The sequence below is a fragment of the Amphiprion ocellaris genome, chromosome 11 (assembly GCF_022539595.1).
Source record: "Amphiprion ocellaris isolate individual 3 ecotype Okinawa chromosome 11, ASM2253959v1, whole genome shotgun sequence".
NCBI lineage: Eukaryota > Metazoa > Chordata > Actinopteri > Pomacentridae > Amphiprion > Amphiprion ocellaris.
This window is the reverse complement of record NC_072776.1, coordinates 23,408,584-23,431,021: the sequence shown is the minus strand read 5'-3', so window position 1 is coordinate 23,431,021 and position 22,438 is coordinate 23,408,584. Positions and strand designations below refer to the sequence as shown.

The 22,438-nt window shown below is 38.9% G+C and overlaps 1 protein-coding gene across 12 annotated transcripts in view; it reads left to right on the top strand.

The window, feature by feature from the left end:
* Positions 1-22,438, top strand: part of LOC111564115 (mitogen-activated protein kinase kinase kinase kinase 4-like) — a 127,980-nt gene that overhangs the window by 90,101 nt on the left and 15,441 nt on the right. For 5 of the 12 annotated variants that reach the window (XM_055015025.1, XM_035945327.2, XM_035945312.2 and 2 more), the window contains exons 13-22: positions 4,613-4,774; positions 6,001-6,087; positions 8,625-8,957; positions 10,390-10,545; positions 16,293-16,586; positions 18,201-18,310; positions 19,802-19,962; positions 20,173-20,270; positions 20,968-21,146; positions 22,005-22,122. In XM_055015025.1, the coding sequence (XP_054871000.1) occupies positions 4,613-4,774; positions 6,001-6,087; positions 8,625-8,957; positions 10,390-10,545; positions 16,293-16,586; positions 18,201-18,310; positions 19,802-19,962; positions 20,173-20,270; positions 20,968-21,146; positions 22,005-22,122 (1,698 nt within the window). The remainder of the gene's footprint in view (positions 1-4,612; positions 4,775-6,000; positions 6,088-8,624; positions 8,958-10,389; positions 10,546-16,292; positions 16,587-18,200; positions 18,311-19,801; positions 19,963-20,172; positions 20,271-20,967; positions 21,147-22,004; positions 22,123-22,438) is intronic. The other 7 variants (XM_055015027.1, XM_023263513.3, XM_055015028.1 and 4 more) reach the window with 4 other exon arrangements.

Sequence of the window (22,438 nt, the reverse complement as noted above, 5' to 3'; positions counted from 1 at the left end):
CAGATGAATGTAGCCTCTGGGTCTGAAAAGTGAAGCCTGTGCAGAACTGCCTCAACTCTGAATTTTAAAACCAACGGGCCTGAAAATCATCTTGTCTTTACAAAAGTGCCAAAGTTACACCATTTCTCAGAGCTAAAAACAGAGAGAATCATGAAATTTTCCTCTTTCTGATGATCCTTGAACTAGTTATCAGTGATGTGCCGTACAGTTGGGAAAAATCTAATCTTCTTTTATTTTAAAAATTTGCTAAAAAATAAATTTTTTTTTAAAATACCAGATACAGTAAAAAGCAAAAAAATTGTTGCTATTTGGCACAACTAGGAAGCAAAAAGGGACTCAGCTGTGTCCAACAATGGTGGGACTTAGATTTTTCTAGCTGGATTAGGCTGAAATGCACCAAACTGAGGGCTATAATTACACAGAGCGGAGAGGTGACAAATGTGGAAGAAGATTGTATTAGTAACACCTTTGGACACTTGAAAAAATGTTGAAATTTTGGTTCCAGGTTTTTAGATTTTTTTGTAAAATAACTAACCAAAGAAATGCAAATCTTCAAGTATTTTTTTTCTTATTAATGATTTATATGCATTCTAACTTTGTTATACCAGATATTTTTGAATTCTCTCAGTTTATAGATGTGGTTGTGCTATTTCCATAGAGATGTAGGACTTTATATTGCAGTGAAAAATGAGCCTGCAGGAGCAGAAAACGCAGAGAAACTACTTGGGGTTTAGATTGTTAAAACTGCATTCTCTCCAACAACCAGCAGGGGGCAACTCCTCTGGTTACGAAAAGAGGCCTGATTGAATAGAAGTCTATGAGAAAGTTACTCTACTTCCCACTTGATCTGTTACCTCAGTAAATATTTTGGTAATGATTTTATAGTCCTAATCGCAAGCTTTCAGTCCCTTTTAATAGAGCATGATGTTCATTCTGCAAATTATAATGCCTTATAGTGTATAGAAGATAAAGCTTCACATTCAGTTCAGCAAAAGTGCGGCTTTAATACATTAGTAGCAGTAGTACTAAGACAGAACAATTTATAGCCATGTTATTAAGTTTGGTTTAATTTGTTAAGGTTTTTAAATTTACTTCTGAGATTTGTGTCTTTACCCAAATACAACATTAAAATTTCACCAGCAACATCTCCAGAGAGAATCAGTATCCCTGTCCACTGTCTTGTTTTTGAGAGTATTTCTTAAGTAGAAAAGTGTCTGTCAAAGTAGGACGTCCTCATTTTATGGACACACTGTGTTTTCAGCTCAGCTCCACTCTGGTCTCAACTTGTTTGTGTAGTGATGAAACAGTGAGAGCCTGAGGAGGAACTGAGCTACTTTGTCAGGTGCAGTTCATATATGTGCACATTATGTTGGTGTAATAAGATTAGAAAGTTTTGACTTGGGGGGGGGGGGGGGGGGGGGGTTTAGTGGTTAGATTTTTAGCTTGATAATTTCATATAATACACAAAATCAATTTTAAGCTGCTGTGAAGAAAAAAAAGTTAATTGGTGTCCCCCAGACAATGAGTTTGGAAGCCCTTTTTGTAATTATCCTCTATCTCTCTGAGCTGTGGTCCTTTTTTATTAACGTCTGAATTAGCCGGGCTGCATTTCTTCCTCACCTCCTTCAGAGAAGAGAGAGAAAAATGTAGAGATGGAGGGGGAAGAGGAAGAGAGCAGCAGAGAGATGATTACAAATGTGGACAGGAGGAGAGCAAACTAAATTCTGTGGAAGCAAAAAAAAGAGGCAGATCTAAATACTATAAGATGGACTGACAAGCAAAGAAATTAAACTGTATGCAGCGACATTCAGAGAATTTAAACATGCTCTAACAGCCACTGGGCAGATGTAAATTCATTACACTTCACAAGTGTAAGGTCTCCGTGGCAGGAGAGGAGAAAAAAGTTTTATTTTTGCTCATGTTTTCCCACAGCAGTTACAGCTCAAGGCTCTGTTTTTGATTCATGACAGTGCTTGTAGATGAATCACACAGTGGAAGCCACAGTTGAACGCAGGCCATGTCGGATAAATACCACTGTACATGTGCTCTCCTATTTAGATAGGTCGCCTCCTTCAGAGCTCTGAATGCTGAGCAGAGAATCTGTATAAACACGATGCGTTACGACACTGAATCCGCCACTGACGTCCTGCAGCTTTCACTGCACCTTTTCACAACACAGGAATCAGTGTAGTTTCTTCATCTGTCTGCTTAGAGAGACATATTTTGGCCAAACGCTGTGCCATTCAGACTTAAACTTCTACTCTGATTAAGTGATCAAGTCATAATGCAGTCCCTGAAATGTTGACGTTAACTTCCTCCTTGCCACTTCAGCTCATCTACTCTCCATAGTATTTATATTTTCTCTACTCAGATTGGTAAATACTCATATTTAGGCCCTAAACTGTAACGTGCATCTTTGTACATCAAAAAAAACATGTGTAAATAGAGTTTAGAAAGGGCAAAAACCAGATGAAGAATATTTAGGCCACATGATGACAGCCTTGTAAATCCTTGACAGCCTGTGGATTTGAATGAAACAGCAACATTAAACAAAAGGTTAGCTGTTAATGAATGTAGGCATCAGTGACACCTAAAGCTGTATATAAAATAAATGTAGCCTCTGGGTCTGAAAAGTGAAGCCAGTGCAGAACAGCCTCAACCTTCTTAACCCAAAAAAACCTGCTGGTGGGCTTAAAAGGCACGCTGTGTTTACAAAACTGACAAACTTACATACATTATTCAATCGTCAGGTTTTCAACTTTCCCACGATCCTTGAACTACTCATTTGTGACATGTGGAAAGCTTAGAATCTAAGCTTAAAGTCCATGGTATTTTATCAAATGTCACTTTATCCTACATTTTTCATTTGAAAGTTTGCTAAAAGTAAGTTGATTGCTGTAACTAGTTTCTGTGATGTTCAATAGATGACCTTAAATGTGTTGCAGTTTTTAAAATTTGGAAATGGCACTCATATAAAATCTATATTCTCTAAAATCAGTGTTGGACTCCACCTAAAAAATGTGCCTCGTCCTGTTAAGAAACCCATATTAACATCTTCAGGTTGCCCGTTTGTCCGACCAACAACTCAAAATTCAAAGATACTCAGTTTCTTATACTATATGACAAAGAATAGGTGGAAATCATCACATTTGAGAATCTGGAACCTGAAAATGTGTGGCATTTTTCTACGGTCAGTGATTTAAATGTTCAAAAAGCATGTACTTTATGATGCTTTTTGGGGTTTTCCAGTATGTGTAAGAGTAGCAGCTGCCCTTTGTATCACACTCAGGACAAATAAATTTAATAGTGCAGCATAATATCTGTTATCAAGCCCATATTATGCTTTTGGATTAGTTTTGGTTTTTTAGAGCTTTTGGTGCATGTAAAAGGTCTGCAACCTTACAAAGCCTAAATTGTGTAGGAATTTTTTTTCTCCCACGTAAAAAATACTATGACTGGGGCCAGAGTTTTCTTTCTGTCACTTGTTGACATCACTATGTTACTAATATGCATAATGCCTGAATAGCATCTAGTTTGGCCACACCCTAAGAATGAACAGCTTATTTGCAATCTGTTATTATGTCCTCCCAAGAGTCACATCCTTATACTCATGGATCTGCATTTAAAGTAGATATCCAGCGTTGTCCTGCTTTTGTCTGCCCAGTTAACCAATCAGAGCAGACTGGGCAATTTAGTAGGGGGGCTTTAAAGGAGTATTTATGACAAAGAGTGAAAAGCAGCAGAAAAATAATGTGTTTTTGAACATTAAAGTCTGTAAACATTCTAGGAGACCCTCAAAATAAAAATATAGATCTGTAAATGTGCACAATTGGGACTCTAATCAAACATCAAGATGTTGTTCACCTCATTAATTGATTCACTAATCAGCTGTTGGTCTTAGCCTGGAAAATATCTTGTCAAAATCACAAGAAAAAAAAACAGACTCTTGACTGTTTTCCTTGGAAACGATTACGTTTCAGTGCAGTTTGATTTTAATCTGTGACGTCTACCTTCTGCGAACACAATCAGTAATTAAAACCATTTGTCTCCATGGTCTGATGAAACAAATGCACTGTAATTGACATTTAAGCTAGTTTGACTCTCATTTGTTTTGCTGGCAGCTAAGACTGATTTTTTTCTTAAACTGCTTTAAAGAAGCTGATGGATTAATTTAGATGAATGCAGGCTTGGCTGTCCCTGCAGCCGACTCTTTTGTCTGTGTTAACTTTCTTTTCTTTGCAACTGTCAAAATGCCTGAAAATAAAGTTAACCTTCAGTGCATTAATGCAAAGTCTTGTCATCTATACCTGTGATGCTCAGCCGAGCTTTAGTGTCACCAAAGACAATCATTTTGGGTTATATTAAGTTAGAAAAGATTTTCAGCACCAATAAAGTACAGTTTGAGTCTTCTAAGAAAGTTCCATGTAGGCCGCACACCGAGGGGTCTGATATCCATGTAGGTCAAATCAGAATAATACTGTTCAGTCATACAGCTTCTGGTTTCACTCTCAGTAGAAAACATGAGCTCTGCGTCTCATATGACTTGAAAAAAATCTGAAGTAGGACGCTGAGCAGGTTTCTCTTTTAACTCGCCTCCTGTATCCACCTGCAGCAACAACGGCGCGAACGCGAGATGAGGAGGCAGCAGGAGCGTGAGCAGCGCCGACGTGAACAGGAGGAGAAACGTCGCATCGAGGAGATGGAGCGACGCCGCAAAGAGGAGGAAGAACGACGGAGGGCTGAGGAGGAGAAGAGGAGGGCTGATCGAGAACAGGTATGAACCGAAATCACAGTGAAGGGAAATAAAGACGGAGCAAAGATGTGATGTATGTAAGAGCTTTTTAAAAGTAGTTCAACAAGTAAACATGCTGCTAAACTGAAAGTTTCTATCATATCACTGATATGTAAATTGTGGCAAAGTACAAGTAAATTGATGTCTTAAGAAATCTCATTTGTTTGCTAAGCCTCTGCAAATATGAGCTTTTCAGGAATCAGGGTCATTCCATCTCAAATCGTCAGATTTTTAGAACAGTTTTGGCTCCACCATCTCTGATTTGCCTGAAATTTTTATGCCGTAAAATATTAATATTTACAGAGATATTTGTGAAATTTTAGATTGATGCATCATGTATTTTCTAAGAAATTCTTTGTAAAAAAAAAAAAATTAAAAAATTGCCCACCAACCCACTGTAATGTGTGCTCAAAGATGGGACTTGTCATATTTTAACTCAGCCATAATCAGAAACTATTTGATCTACTTGTCCAATATTACTGATTATGAATCAATGGTATGATGGGCAATAAGACTGAAAATGTCCGGTTTTTGTCTTTAATAGTTGCTGAGATATTGTTGTCCAAATCTCAAATTTCATGTGCGAAAAAACTGGCAATTACAAAATAACAAATGGAAATATCTCAGAAAATACTTGATATGTAAATCTAAAACTTTACAGATCTCATTTTACTTATTTATTGTTTATGATTTTAAAACATTTTAAAGCAAATCGGAGGTGGTTGAACTGAAGACGCCTGATGATTAATCATTTCCTATTTGGATAGCGCACTTTATCCTTTACGTTTGTTCGAAATTAACTGTGGTAATCTTTAAAAATATGAAGTATATATACCAAAAAATAGCACAATTTACTTAGTAGACTCTTAGATTTCAGGAATTGAAAGTGTTGGGAGAATGAATCATTCCCACTACAGTTTAACCTTGAAGTGGAACTGTGAAAATTGAGGCCTGATTAATTTTGGGGGGGGGATTTTTTTTGTTTAAAAAAAAAAAAAAAAAAAAAAAAAATACATCAAAATATTTTTTAAAAACCTAAAACGTTACGAAAAATTGTAGATCTTGGGTTAATTCTTGCGCTGACATGATTACGCTTGCGCTTACTGTTGTCACATTTACCTGCTGTACTACATTTGTAGATATGCCTCATAATAAATACTGTGTTGTTTTCTGATTTTCACCTAATCGTGTCTGTGTTTGATGGACAGGAGTACATCCGTCGCCAGTTGGAGGAGGAGCAGCGGCACCTGGAGATCCTGCAACAGCAGCTGCTTCATGAACAGGCCATGCTGCTGGTGAGTGTTTAAACCACTGACATCACTTCTACATTTTAGTTCATTTCTTCCTATAATAATTTAAACAGTTTTTATGTATTCTTAGAGTATTGGCCCCATTATTTTATTTCCTTTGCTGATCTGTTTCCATGTGTTCTTATGTTCCATGTGGTTCTGTTTTAATGTTTCCACAACTACAGCCCAGGTTGTTAAATTTCATATTGTGGGTACTTATTACTCCACCGTTACACCAGCTCTCCTGATTCTGTTTACCTTCCCTTCTAAACCGAATCAAGCTTTTGGGAATAATTTGTGATTTTTGTAGATCCGAGGGGAGCCATTAACAGCTGAGGTCTAAACATAATAGGCATTCTCAGGTTTATCTGGGGAAGTCGGGATGTTTACAGGCCCAGCAGTGTTGGCTAAGTCGTCACCAGGAAACTAGTCATGAAACAGGAAAGAGGGCTTCCCCTTTTTTTATTCCGGATGTTACAGGTTTCATGCACAGACATCGGGTTATTTAGGGGGCTTGTATGACTTGATGTTGTTCATTTTTAAAGGATTCTGTTCCTCTTGGGGTTATAGAGGATATTCACATAATAAAAGGATATGACCAACCACATCCCCACTTCCAGTTTCACACCATAAACTTCTGTTTGAAGATGTGTCCTTACATCAAGACTGGCTTTCACACTTTGGTGAAGCTGATTTAAATCTTAAGTATTAAAACGTTTGAAGATTTCAGAGAATACATTTTATACATCATATTTAACAATCTCTTGCTATATATAGATGTAGCTTCTGGCAATGGGCACAACTATCCCAATGCATTAGACTGTAAAACTGTATTAATGGTTCAGTGGTTTTAATACTCATGACCACAGTTAAGTGGTGTAACAGGCGTGCAGTTGGACGCATTACATGTTTTCCAACCAGTTTGCTGTTGCTGTAGTTGGTTTAGATATTTTTTAGGGACTGTATGAAATTTATTAATTTTCGGAGAGAGACTAAACAGTGTTTAATATTAAAGAAAAGCAACGCCATCCCCAAGTAATAAATATTTGGCAGCACTCTCGACTGCTACTTTCCTGCCTCCTATTTCTTCACAAAAGCCTGATTTCAAGTTGAGTCTTTTAATGGAGTGCACATTATTACATAGGCCAAATTGCACACACTGTCCTCTGTTTTTGAAGTAAGAATTACTAAATGAACAGTGTTACTACCAATGATACTGAGCAAACAAAAGGGGGGAAATCTGTAGTTTCTGAGGCGCTTCAGCAGCATAACATTTGCTCTTCATCCATTTGTAGAACAGATTAAGTTGCTGAACATGAATTACAAGAGTTGATCAAAAAGTTACGAGACTGCCTAAAAAAATTAAACACCTGATTTAAATTTAGCTGCCATCGCCATTTAAGTAGTCTCCATGTGCAGCAATAAAGTGCTCCCAGAGCTTCTGCAATCACTGTAATATTCCCTAAAGGTAAACATGTCGAGCAACATCTGCAATGGGATCCTTCAATTTGGATTTCATTTTGGAGAAGAAGCTGTCATCACAAGAAACCAAATCTAGCAAATAGGGTGGGTAGAGAATGACAGTTGTTTTGCTTTGGCCAAAAAAAAAAGTGTAATCACTATGTTGTAACGCTGGAGGATTCATTTCTGCAGAAAAACCACATGACTTTCAAAGAAAATGACTGATTTGCCCTTGGTGTGTTCCTGACCTGACATGTTGTTCAGTTTAGGAAACTGCATGCTTTTTTTTGCTGCAAATGCTTTTTTATCTGCATCCATTTCAGATCCATGCAGAAATTGGCAAAGCAAACCTATCAGTGGTCATACATGTAAAACAGAGATTCTGCTCTTACAAGCACAGTGACATCCAAACACGACTGTTACTGTTTGCGCACATGCACCACAGTCTCTGAACCTTTTGATCACCCTTATAATACTTTACCTCTGTATGATGCATTGAGGTTCTGTTGTCTAGTGAAACAACTTCAGAGAGATAATCTTCAGTTCTTACTAACGATAAAGATCCACATCTTGCATTTCTCTGATGCACTCGTTCTACAAGCAAAATAATAAATAAAAAGCACAATTCAATCTTTGTAAGCAAATATTATTGAGTAAGAAGAAATGAAATAGAAATTGAGTGCAAGGAAAAACACATCACCCTCCACCTCCTCGCAATAATTTTCATACAGTCCCATAGGTCCAGTTAGGCCTGGCGTCTCACCATTACCATGTTACAATGACGCACAATTGTGTGCCACATCAAAGGTCTTGAAAGTGAGTAGTAAGTAATGAGCAGTTTTAATTCTGAGAACATGCTTACTTGAATCTCTCCAAAGGAATATGATTTGACATCATGCAGATTAGTTGAATTTGACATTTGACTCTAAATTGCTGGTAGGAATAAATGTTTTATGGATCCCAGAAGGTACCGAGGCATCATCTAAATGGGTCCCTAAACATCAAAGTACAGTGTTGTGGAAACCTTGACCAACTTCTTTCTGTCAGTGGTTTTGGTTCAACTTGACCCTCCCTGTACTCAGGAGTACAAATGGCGGGAACTTGAGGAGCAGCGACAAGCCCAGAAGCTCCAGAAACAGCTGCAGCAGGAGCAGGCCTACCTGCTGTCGCTGCAGCAAAACAAGAGCCTGGATAGTGGCAAAGCAGCCCAGCAACAGAGTACCAAACCTCCACAGAACCTTGAATCCGATGTGGTAAAGCCTAAACAGACCCCTGAGCCGGATACAACGAAGCAGCCACAGAGCGTTGAGAAGACATGGTCCAGTCCGGCCTCCAGTCTGGAAAAAACTACAAAACCGAATCTACCGGTTGCTGACCTTCAAGGAAACGCCCCTGACTCTGAGCCGGTCAGAGAGGTGAACCTCGAAATTCAACGCTGTTAAACTGACTGCTATAGAACGCTTCCTTTGCTTGTGTGTACTCACTCCCATTGCTTTGGGTGTGCTGTGTACATGGTGGTGGAGCGCTGGTGGTGTGGGGTGAATGGATGCTTTGTAGACGAGCTGTCACTAGAATTCATCATCTTTTTCTAAACTCACAAATCTAATAATTAAACAGGTCCATGATGCAAATATACTAAAGTGACTCTGGACCAACAACAAAGTCGGGGAAGACTCTTCTCATGTGAATATAAATACAAGGTAGATCTTAGATTTCAAGGGAGTTTTAAGGGAATCTATGTGTCCTGGACGTACCATCATATACAAATAAGCAGCACACTCACATTTTAGTGCCCTGCGGCTCTTTAATTGGCCCTATTCTGGGGTGAAAGACCGAAATTGTTTAACAGTTTGTTTCTTCCCACGATGACCACTGAGTTCTCAGTGAAACGCTCACCTTCTCAGCTCCTCCTTCTCAGCAAGGGCACCACTGCTCCTCTAATTAGCCTCACTGTTGTTTTTGTCGCCATATGAAGAAGTTTCTGTAATAACAAGCCACCTCATTAGTCCTCAGTGTGACTCCCTGTCTCTTCCTTTTTGGCGTCCTGGTGTTCCCATTTAGGGCCTGGTAGGGGAGAAAGAGAAGAGAGACACAAATCCAAAAGAATCCCACCGACTAAATCTTCCATGTAGTCTTTCTTTTTTAGCTTAGTTTTTTTTTTTCCAAAGGAATGGATAGGGTTTTCCATTCACAGGGCAGTGTAAGAACTGTCAGAAATATTTTCAGAAGTTCACCTTGCTCAGGGGATTTAAAACAAACACTGGCAGCCATGTTGGAAGATGAACACTGAAAGAGAACAGCAGGTGATTGTAATGTTTTAGCAGAAGGTTAGAGATACTCAAAGAATAGCCTAGTTTAACTAGGGTCTGATTATCATAGTTTAGCCACCATTCCAGTCAATAAAAAATTAAAATGGTCTTGCTTGCAGTGAAATTTCTGACAAAAAGAGCACTCTTTCACCTGCAACACGAAGCATCAATGAATCTGTGAATCAGTATCCTGGACCTCAGTGTGTGGCCTAACCTTTCTGTTTTTACTCCACATGAAAAATGCATGACACTCTTGCTCTTGTCCTTCTAGCAGGGATGTGGGAATATTGTGGCAACAATAACACTGCTGCCCTTGAGGAGGTGCTCTGTTGTTCCTGCTGCTGTGCCTGTATCAGCAGATGACTTTCTGACATGTTTGTACCACTGCTAGTACAAATCTTCTCTCCTCTGTGGGAGAAACTAACATACTGTAGTGTGTCATGGCTTCTGTCCTTTATGTCTTCTTTATGTACTGACACACACTGACCTGTATTGTGTGACTACCGCTAATGCTGCTGCTGGTGTGTGTTCTCTGTAGGCTGATGAGCGATATCGGAAGAACATCCAGGGTTCTCCTCAGGCAGCTCAGACCAAACCCCAGCAGCCTCCAGTGCCACCACGCTCCGAGTCTTCATACCCCAATGGGAACTCAGCATCTGAGGCGCCTGCCATGCACCGGCCTGTAGAGCCACAGGTATCAAAGATAACCTATTACCCTTCTCTTAAATGATTCCTTAATTTTTAGTTCACTTCTGCTGAACAGAGGCAGCACACCGAGTTGCTGTACAGTGGATTGTTTGTCACAACTTAATGTGTGCTGGTGCTTTTCCTTTCCAAACCATAAAGTACATGTACATTGAGTCATATGACATGACTGTATGTCATATGATGACTGCCTTTCTCTCACTTTGATCCAACAATAGCAATCTGGCTGTTTTCCTAACTGTCCTTCCCATACGACTGAAACCGCAGTGACTCTTGTGTTGTTATTTCGCACCTAAGACGTTCATGTGTGGTTTCCCACTGTCGGGTTGTATTGGGAAATGGCTGCAGGGAATGTCGCAAGTGCTGAGGATAAAGCCTGATTCTTAGCTCATTTTCAGTGTACACAGGGTACATGCCAGCTGAACTGAAATTTTGACTGATAGGGTTATAGGAATGTCCCAGTGTTTGTCAAGTGTTTCAGCCCCCAATTCAATCCAAGTCATTTAATATTTAGTATGATACTGAGTCCCAATCAGACAGCATTTTTCCAGTGATATGGTAAAGTTCTTAAGATCAATCCAGTGAATATGCTTGGCATGCATGAAGACAAAAAACTGTATTTCTGCATCCAAGCTGTTCTCTAATGTTAAAAAGGTGGACACAAACTTTGTTGTAAAGCTCCAGTAGGACATTGTCTGAAATGTAGTATTGAGATGCTAGGGAGTACTGTTGCTCCACAAGCTCCAAAAGACAGTGAAAGCTTGTATTCTCGACACACATTATGGAAAATTTATTGTAGATTTACTGTAGTACCTGGTTGTACAGTTTGACACCGTAGCAACCTCATGATGCGGTCACTCGAACAACAAGCAGTTCTGCATTAGCAAGCACAGAGCATCATAGGGTTTTACCTAGCAATGGCCAACACAACAAAGACTTCTGTGACACTTAATGTCCTCCAGCCAGACCTTGTATGTTTAAAATAAACCGGGACTAATTGAAACATTTAATGAGTCCAGCAAAAACAAAACAGGACAAACATCCACTGTGCTTAATTTGTGTTGTCAGTGAATTATTTATTGCTTGATAATGCTGGTCATTATCATTCAAGAAACTAGTCAAAATTTGCATCTCAATCGTCTTTCCAAACATTGTGCTCTCCCTTTAAGATACCTGTGTGACAGCAAATGTTAAATGGACTTCGGTTCATTCAGATACCGATCAGTTAAGAAATGGCTTTGTCGGGACATCCCTAGTTTAAAACATTTAGCTCTTCTGTATTTATATGCTTGTTTTCCGATGAATCTGCACCTGACTGGAGTAGCAATTGCACTTTTCTTGATGGAGACAGCTCAAGTTTGGCATGTACTGTGACAATCAGCCTCATCAATTCGCAAACCTTTACTTTTTGGTCATATACCTGATCTTTAAATCATGTGGACGGACCGAATTAGATTTTTTAGATGATGCTGTCAGCCTTACTCTGCCAACACTGGCCATGCGAATACTGAATAGATTTATGATGCTGTCACTTTACAGCTTCCACTTCATGGTATGAAGTGGATGTAAAAACTTGGCTCTCCAAAATGCTGATTCAGTGGGAAAGAACATTTCTTCTCCTTGTTCTTGTTTCTTGCTATGCTTTTGTGAATAACTCTTGTGTATTTCACTTTCTACTTTTTTCTGTCAAAGTCATTCATTAAGTTTCTCTCTTTCAAGTGATTTCCAGAACAACTGAATCTTTTATGTGAAAGAGTTTTTAGTGCTTTATTAATTAGTTGTGCTGCTTTCTATGGTTTTCCTCCTTTTTGCATTGTGTCTTTAGCTAAACTCTTTTAGGTTGTTTCATCTGGATATTGGCTCCACCTTTCAACTGAACTTGAAGAATCTTTTCAAACTCAGGGTTGTCATCACTTCTATTTCAATCCCGTAATTTAAATAACTAAATTGTGGAACTGCATTAAATCTCAAAGCTAATGACAGATTTTTGATTTTCAGACTGAAGAGCTTTTTTGTAACAACACAAAGCCAACAGTTGTCTCCCTTGTTATGAAAGTTTTTCGTGGCAATGAAAAAGAAATGATTACAACCCGCCTCTGTCATAATTAACTCTTTAATTGACAGGGTGTCCACCCACAAAGCAGAAGTACTTTCACCAAATGTGCAATTATTACAGTTGCTTTATTTCCCTCAGTGTGCAAATGTGTGTTTTTATGTGAACATGTCTGTCTGGTGGTATGCTGGGGTTTTGTACTTCTCTGCTCTACATACTGTACCTCCACGTTGTGTACTAGTGATGAAAAACATCCATAATTCATGGGCACCCAGATTTAAAGCAGAGTGACTCAGAGAGCATTAGTCATTTTTCCAGAGAAGGATTGAATCCACTAAGATGAATAATCAACAGTTCATTGAAGTCAATCTGTTATGAATATGTCACACAGATTAAATTATACAGAACTGATGCCGTAACTGGGTAAAACGGGGGTGATGATGTAATTCACTGGTGCGTTATTAAAGCATAATGTTAAAAGTGGACTAATCAGTTTTCTCTCATTAGCAGCGACTCATCAGACTCAGATGTGCTGTTGTGTTTTATCATTGTTATACACAGAGACTTCTACCTGTACTGAGGAACTCGTCTGATTAGAGTTAATTAAATACAGATTCTAATTTCCAAGTAGCAAGAAACTCTTGAAGCACTTGTCAAGGTGCTGGAGCCAGTTTGTAGCCCTTGGATTGAACTGTTAACGTTTTACTGGAATATTTTCATACCTCAACGACAATTTATATTGTTTGTGTCATGACATATATAGACTTAAACTGTTGTAACACCTCTGTGGTTGATGTCTGGGTCGGTTTAACAGCTGAAACTGCTGAGTTAAGTTTAGGAGAAGATTATGGTCATGGTGCAGATTTATACACTGTTCGAGTCACACGCTTCCTTGCCCCAACCATGAATGTGTGCATGCTGTTAAGCCTGTTGTGTTTCTCCCTATATGTATGTTTGCATGCCAGCCTGTTTTCAGTCCTTATTATAGTTTATTTTCATGCTTGGTTTTGGTGTTGAGTCCTCTTGAGGCCTTAAACAGGTGAAATTGAGGTTTTCTCACCTTAAACAGTAATAAAACGGCAAAAGTTGAGTGTTAATGTGGACAAACCAGCTGGGAGACTAAATTCAAAGCAGACAAGTTTTGTTTGGAATTAAATTTTACCTGACCAAAAAAAAAAGGAGATTTGTTCAAATTGTGTAGTAACTCTTTTAAATTGCATCTAGTATTGTTATTGATGCATTATTCTTGAAATAATTCCCTAGAGGTAATTAAAATGACCATACAGTAGATTAAACAGATTAAAATGACTCAATATTTGAGTCAGGATGCATTCAGCTTCATGTCTTCACTCATTGCTTGTGCATTTTGTTATTACTGTCTGTTTTCCACTGTCACTCTCACAAATCAAAAGCATTACATGATACCTTTTGAGAATCAGGCTGCACTTTTTAAATCAATTGATTAAAGTTGTAATTGGATTAAGAGCTTTTACAGTGGAGTTTCTGCAGCCTGAGTGACAAAAGGTTTAACATGTATGTAGTTTTATCTTCTGTGTTCTGTCCTCCTGTTGTGCTCTGAAAACCGGGGTTCTTTAGGGGCTTTGCAAAGATTTGGAGCAAAAACATAGCCACTAAAGCTAAAATATCTTTAGGTTTTATTTCTAAACACGCACTGCAGCTGCTGATTTCACAGATAAGTTCTTTTCTCTGTAGTTGGAGTCAAACGTACAACTAAAATCAGCTGCTGAGCTTGTGATTCAGTATTTTACAGCAGTAGTTTGTAATTTTGATGTTTGTATTTTGGAACACTGAGGGGTCCTTACTGTCAGGTTGTCAGTTAGTGTGCCAGGTTTTAAGTGTCTAGATTATAAATTAGAAGAGCTCTGGGCACTGATGGCCAAAATTAGAGCTGAAAGATCGTCTTGAATCCCTTTTGCCCCTCACAGACAGACTGGATTTAATTCCACCAGTTTAACGCGAAGGCTGCAGCAGCAAAAGGTTAAATACCCTGAGAGAGATTAAATGCGTGTCTTCTTCTTCCTTCTACTCAAGAGCTCTTTAATAATTATTTAATTATAGTCTCTTTATTTTCATCCATGTCAACTGCAGAGCGGAAATTATGAATATAGAGCAAAATCCTTTACATGAAACATGTCAGCAAGTAGGAGGTAAATGTTTCTTGTCATTCTATTTAAAAAAGGCAGCAGAATATGCTCTCTGCTAAATGAGAAAATATGTTTTTTGCCATCATTAGTGAAAGCAGGGAAAGCTGCCGTAATTAATTAAGACTACTGTAGCAAAATAAGTTGATCACTAATGCAGCCTGTGAAAAGACACAGTTCCTGCTAGATATCATCTCTTGGATTAAACACTCCCTTTGGTGCACATTTATCATTGAAATTGTAGTGTTATGTTAGAATAAAAAAACATGACAAAGACTGAAATGTAAAAAAACAACAACTTGAAATTAACACATATGTGAAGCCAGCAATGGTATATATTCCACAGCTGAGAAGAGTTTATGTTAAAGCTTTACATCAGTGTTCCTAGAGCTTATAGAATAAGATATAAATCACATTTTTAGAAAATTGTCTGCTCGACCATCTGATTTGCTTGAAATTTTGATAGCATAAAATACAGATATTTGTATATATATATGTGTAATTTGATATATCAAATACTTTCAGAGGTAAAAGTTTTTTTTTAATTGCTAGGCAACCAACTTTCAACATGCTGTATTTTACACATTGAACGTGTATTAATATATTCTATGTTTTGTTTATCATTTGTAATGTTCTCAATGTTATAAATTTTTCTATTAATATATGCTATAAATTGAGATTTTTCATGATGGATATATATGTGTGTGTGTGTGTGTGTGTGTGTGTGTGTGTGTGTGTGTGTGTGTGTGTGTGTGTGTGTGTGTGTGTGTGTGTGTGTGTGTGTGTGTGTGTGTGTGTGTGTGTGTGTGTGTGTGTGTGTGTGTGTGTGTGTGTGTGTGTGTGTGTGTGTGTGTGTGTGTGTGTGTGTGTGTGTGTGTGTGTGTGTGTGTGTGTGTGTGTGTGTGTGTGTGTGTGTGTGTGTGTGTGTGTGTGTGTGTGTGTGTGTGTGTGTGTGTGTGTGTGTGTGTGTGTGTGTGTGTGTGTGTGTGTGTGTGTGTGTGAGGTATATAAAAGGTGTGTCCAAACTGATAGTGTATATCAACTCAGCCATAATCAGAGACTATTTAATCTACTCATCCAATACTGCAGAATTTCAGTGTCATGATGAGAAATAACAGTAAACTTCAGGCTTTTGTCTTTAACAGTTCCTGAAATATTGTCATCCAAACTTATCCTTATCAAAATTTCAATGAGAAAAAATGTGCTAAAAATAGCAATTTAAAGTAAGAATTATCCTAGAAAATACTAAATCTATCAGTCTAAAATTTCACAGAAACAATTTTGAACATCCACATTTTATTATATAAAAGCTTCAAGCAAATCAGAGATGGAAGAGCAGAAGAACCCCGATGATCTGAGATGGCCTAATCCAAAAATGGTCCTCGCATACCGTTTTAAATTTCCATGTTTCTCCCATCTTGACATACTCCTAAAGACACTCTGAAGCCCCTGTCCCTTTTCGTACGCAGCATGCAGACTGACCTGTGCTCCCCGATGTGTTCTGTTTTTGTCGTCTGGAAGGTTCGTTCCCATCTGGCTGCCTTAAAGAGCAGCAACAGCGTGGCCTCGTCAAACTCCTCCATTTCCACCCCACCTGTTGTGTCGCGGTCGCACTCCTTCAGTGAGCCGCTTGTCCCTAGCTTTGACAGTCTGCACCTTCACAACAGCCACGAATCTCACCATCACTCTCCATCATCATCATCACCAACATCATCATCATCATCATCAACGGCCGCACGCACTGACCCACAACCTATTCCCCAGAGTAGGCCCTCGCCCTACGAACCGGTCCGTTCAGAGGATGTCCCGCCCCGGGTAAGGATAGGAAGAAGGTCCCCCTGCTGTAGTCTGGTAGCTGTAGTTAGAGGCTAGACACAATTTATTTAATAACTGACCAAACAGAACTGATTCCCAAAGTGTTATCCTCATTACTTTAATAGCCTCTTGCTCGCTGCCTGAATATGCAATACCAGCATCAATAGTTTACTCTCTATTGGTTTTTCTTTTCTTGTTGGAGAAACATATATGGCTTTATTAAACCCACATTAAATTAGGAGAAAAGTTTTGAAAATAAGCTAGTTGGTTGGCCACGAATCCCTTAAAGAGTCAAAGCAAGAAATTCTTTATTTACTAGACTACTTTTACGTTCCCTTGCGATACGTCAAGCAGTCCCTCTGAAACATTTACAGCTGGTATATTGTCCAGTCCAGTCCACTTCTAACACATTAGTTTAAAGAAACACTCTGCAGATTCAATGGAAAAGAGAGATGATGAGACACTTCATATGATGCATTTAGTGCTCATTCCTCATTTTAAAATTCTGGTCTCCTCTGACAGGTGAGGCTGTGGCTGGAAAAAATTACTGTTTAGCTGCTTTTGTGGGTTAATCTGAAGCAGGATGGAATGTCGAGCTGCAGGATGTACAGATGTGTTGACAACACACCAGAAAGTGCTCAGAAATACAGTAGCTTCAAAGACTCACAAGTACTGCATGCAGTCAGCATTACATCCATTTAAAACAGTCACAGCCATAATCAAACAACCAAAGCACAGGCACAACCACGCTGACAGCGCTGTCATCTCAACTGCACATCATAGTCTCCAGTATCATTAACATCAGTTTCCATTTTGTCCCAAATTTCAACCTCTAAACAAAACAGATTAGCAGCTAGAAATTCTGTTCTGCACTGCTTTGTTGTTCTGCTCTTTGGATGCTACTGACTGTTCTGCGTTGGCTTTATTGAATTAACATGTGACTCAATGAGGGGAAAATGTGACTACTGGTGTTAAATGTGACTACTGGTGTTAAATGTGACTACTGGTGTTAAATGTGACTACTGGTGTTAAATGTGACTACTGGTGTTAAATGTGACTACTGGTGTTAAATGTGACTACTGGTGTAACAGTTTTGCTTCACAGTGGTGCTCTGGGTGTATGAGGGCGAGATGAGGTTTGGCTTGTCCAGAACATTATTTTGTGGTGTGTGAATGGAATTAAACTATGTATTTCACAGAAGTACCACATTGCATTAGCCTGCAGATTCATACATGAGATAAGTAAGAGCAGCAACATTGGAGATGCAAACCCTCTGAGCAACAACAACTGTGGCGTACAGTTTATTTCATTACTGATTTTGTTTGAAATGAGAGCTCATCTTAAAACAAACCTGACTTTTGTCTAGTTTTCTTAACGAAGTCTGATGAGCTATGGATACAGTTAACTTGTTTACTATCATGAGGTAGAAAGCATACAGCTATTTATTTGGCTACTATTTAGAAGTTTTGCCATTTAGAGCTGCTGTGATGTTGAATTATAATGGGTTGAAATGTGGTTTTTGTTTTGTTTTGAATTATTCGATGTACTCTGAAGCAACTTCATGCTTACAGAGTGTGTATATATATAAGCTGGTCACTGTTTTTATCATAAAAGGTTCCTGTTAGGACGACATCAAGGTCGCCCGTGTTGTCAAGGCGAGACTCGCCTCATCACCACGGCAACGCCTCACACGGCGGCCACGCTGTACACCGCAATGCTGCCAGGTAAATTCTCAAGACAACCCCGGTCTTTGTTTTTGTCCCTTTACTTTTAACCACCATTGCTCCTGCTCTTCTTCTGTTCTCCCTTCATTATTAAAAAGTTTCCTCTTTTCTAATACGTCTTGTGGTTTGAAAAAACAAAACATATATTTGTGGGATTATTTTAAAAAATAAACTGAATAAAACTTATAAACCAAAGTCATGCAACTATTTCATACAAATGAGTATGATTTGACATGTGAGTCATATTTTCAGTAGAAAAAATATAGCAGAAACACATCAAAAGGGTCCAAAAATCTCTTAATGCAATAATCGTTAAAGTATGTAAATTCATTAATAGTTGAAAATTAACAAATAACCTGAAAATTCCTGAATATTCATAAATTAGAAGAGCATTAAAACATACATAAACATAACATTAGCATTAAATTACAGATGTCTAGGTAGAACTGGACCCAGAATAATGCTCTGTCGGACTCCACTGGTTATATCTGTAGAAGACAATATATTTGTGAATTTTCTGTCTGTGTGTTAAAATGGGAACATTGTGACACAAATATGAGATCTTACAGAACTTAAACTCCTCTTCGTTAGTTTGAAGCCTGCAGGAGATGAGTCTGAGTTTTGTGCAGCAGAAAATCCAAATCCAGGCTGCTGTTTTCAGCTATGCAATTAAAAAGACATGAGAAAGAAGGGCTTTCTCAAAGACTGTGGGAGAAACTCTCGCCTTGTTTGGATCTGACATCATATTCGGTGCACTCGCTGTCTTCACTGTCTGTCTGAGCAGCTACAGTCTTTATCTGTGGAGTTGAGTGGGAGGGTTTATGTAACAGTGTGAGCTGTCGAACTTTATTGTCTCTTACTCTTAATTTGTGTGTAAATCTGTGTGTTCTCACGTACATGCAGTTCTCTGTTTCCAAACCACAAGCATTTTCATGTGATTCTGTGTGTGTCACCTCTCACCCTTCTACCTTTGAAGTCTATTTTTCCTCACGTCTAGAACTTATACTCTGTGTGTGGACTGTAGTATTACTTATTTAGCATATTTACTTTCCTCAACATGGACTTTGAATACAATCTAATGGTCAATATAGTCTAACGCACCCCTTGTGTTTCTTTCTCTGTATTTCTTAACACCTAAAGGCATAATTTGTTTTTATCTAAGCAAAAACCTATGGGGAATTTACATGAATTTTTATATTTGCAATACAAAGACATTTTTTTGAAATCATGCACTATGCAAAATTTTGATAACTGTAACGTCACATTATGTTGTTTCACAGTTTATTGTTTTCTGATCAGAATCTCTTTGTGCTTTCTTCCCACCCCACAAAAAAAAAATATTGATGTTGTGTGTCAGAATATCAAACCCACCCAGTGTTTTTAAATCAAATCACACAGTACAGTGCCTGCAGCATCCCTACCATTTAAAAGTTCCTGTCTGTGTAATAGTTCCTCTGACTTTCTTGACTCTGCTGTCTATTGCCTCTGCAGTGCAGCGGAGCCTCGGCTGCTGTGGGAACGAGTGGAGAAACTGGTTCCCAGACCGACCAGTAATAGTGGCAGTGGAGGCTCGAGTTCCTCCAGCAGCTCCAGTAACTCCAGCTCTCAGCCCGGTTCTCACTGTGGCTCTGGAGAGAGGTTCAGGGCCCGCTGTGAGTCCACGCACACTTTATCAATTCAGCACTGAGAAAACATGCCGGAGGTGGACATCATAACTGAAACAACACCTTAAAATACAGCTGTGTTAAAGTAAACAACACCGTTTTACACATATTCAGGTGGAATCGCACATACACATTTGTAGATTTGTTCCAACTAATTTTTTTAGGATAAACTGACCTTATCACCTCCACCTCCTTCAGCCTCTTCCAAATCGGAGGGTTCGCCCCTCCAGCGGCCAGAGAATGCTGGGAAAAAACCAGAGGAGAGGAGGGACTTGGTCAGGCCAAACAAACCGGCGGTGAGAGTCGACTCAAACCTGACTAGCCAGCAGCTCACTAGCTGGGAGAGATTTAGATGTAGAACTCTGTGTGTGTGGTGATAATTACACGATGGTGTGAGGCTTTTAGGCTGGAGTGCGTGTGATGATTTGGCGAGGTCTGACTGGATTGTGTCATGTGATCTTGCCGTCCAATAGAATGGCACAACCAGATTTTGTGAAATGGTTTTATCTTTGGATTGAGCTCACTGGCTGATAGGTTTTCTGCACTTATTGTTTGCTTTCTCTCCACTGGTCTCTCTGCCTGGGCAGTGGCCATTTCAATTCATGCCATTTCTGACTTTAATATTAATAATTTACTTTTTCTCCTGTAGTGTTATACTTTTTCATCTTTGCAGCTCTAATAGTTGTTATCAGAATTAATCCACTAACCTTACCTGCAGTAGCTTGGGGAGCATCGGCTGTACAATCATCTCTTTTCTTGCTTCATCTCTTGGCTTTGCTGCTCTAATGTTGGCTTCTCACTGGCTGGCAGACGTCTAACCACTTTTCCTTTTCAGCAGCGCTGTTTCCTGCTTTACTAAAGAAAGATTAACAGAAAATCTTATGAGGCATCCCAGCTAAAGACTTGCAGAATGGACAAAGCTCCAACAGAGAAAGAAATTGAAATTTAATGGCAGAAAATGAAAGGTTTTACCTTTCACCTCCTGACATTTAGGACCTGACGGCTTTGGCGAAGGAACTGCGTGCAGTGGATGATGTTCGCCCTCCAAATAAGGTGACGGATTATTCATCCTCCAGCGAAGAATCAGACACCACAGATGAAGATGATGATGAAGAAGTGGACCAGGAGGCTGGTGAGGAGTCGACCTCTGGCCCAGAGGACTCCAGAGCTGTGTATGTACACAACTTTACCTCAGATGTCAAACACACTTTCTGTATACTTTGCATTATGTCAGTAACAGCAAAATGCATCAGTTAACGCTCTAAACCAATGTATTTGAAAGACATGTCTGTTTTATTTTTCACCAAAATGACACCAGCCTTTATAACCACAAGCTAAAAAAAACAGATTTTAAACTACCTGAAGGTTCTACTCATCTGTGACGTGTCATTCATCAGAAAATTTAACCAAATCGAAGTTTAAAATCATAATATTTCATCAAGATCACTTTATTCTATATGGTTCATTTTTTAAAAAATGCTGAAAAGAAATTGTTTGCACTAACCAGACCCACTAAAAATTAAAAAAACTGCACACTTGAGAAATCTTTAGTGGCTCAGTTATGATCAGCATCATATGACAAAAATTATTTTCTGCTGAACTGGGTTGAATTGCAGGCAGTGCTTATACAAAGCAGGAAAGAGAAACATATGGAAGCTAATTAAAATGCAACAATGAATAACATGTAACATGTGGACATTAAGAAAATAATTCAACTTTCAGTTGCTATTACTGGCTACAGTTATTTTTGAGTTCTCTCTACTTGTAGCCATTGGTGTGCTGTTTCCATAGAGGTGTGGGACATTATATCGCTGTGAACAATGAGCCCACAGTGAGGAAAAATGTGACGCCCAGAAACTGCCTGGGGTTCAGAGGGTAAAATTTAATAGATGAGATCAGATTCTTTCTAAACAACCTGCATGTTGGTTCACATAAATGTTAGTGCAGAAAACTATATAATTATTTTCTAAATAGCAGCCAGAGCACAATGTATAATTGTTGAATACTTGTTCCCTTGTTCTCTCCTGCAGCTCTGCCAGGCTGAGTAACGGAGAGACAGAGTCGGTGAAAACCATGATCGTCCACGATGAAGGCGAGAGCGACGCCGGCTCGACTCCCTGCAAAGACAGCACGCTGATTGTCAGACAGGTACTGGGTTAAAACAAAGAGGAAAAACCAGATCAGTGCATCCATCATTTACCACCTACTTTCAGTTATTCCATTATCGTGCACTTTGTTTGTTCCTACCCCAAGTGTTCATCCATTTTGTTTGTATGTTGTGTTGATCATGTTCTGTTCCTGCATACTTTGCAGCCAGTGGAGAGCAGTTAAGTGTAATACAAAACTAAAAGAATGTAACGTAGGTGGGGTATAAAGGCTAACGGATTTTATTTATGCATACACAAGTCAACAGTGAATTCATATATTCATAGATTTATCACATTACTAAACATTTAGTCAGGTT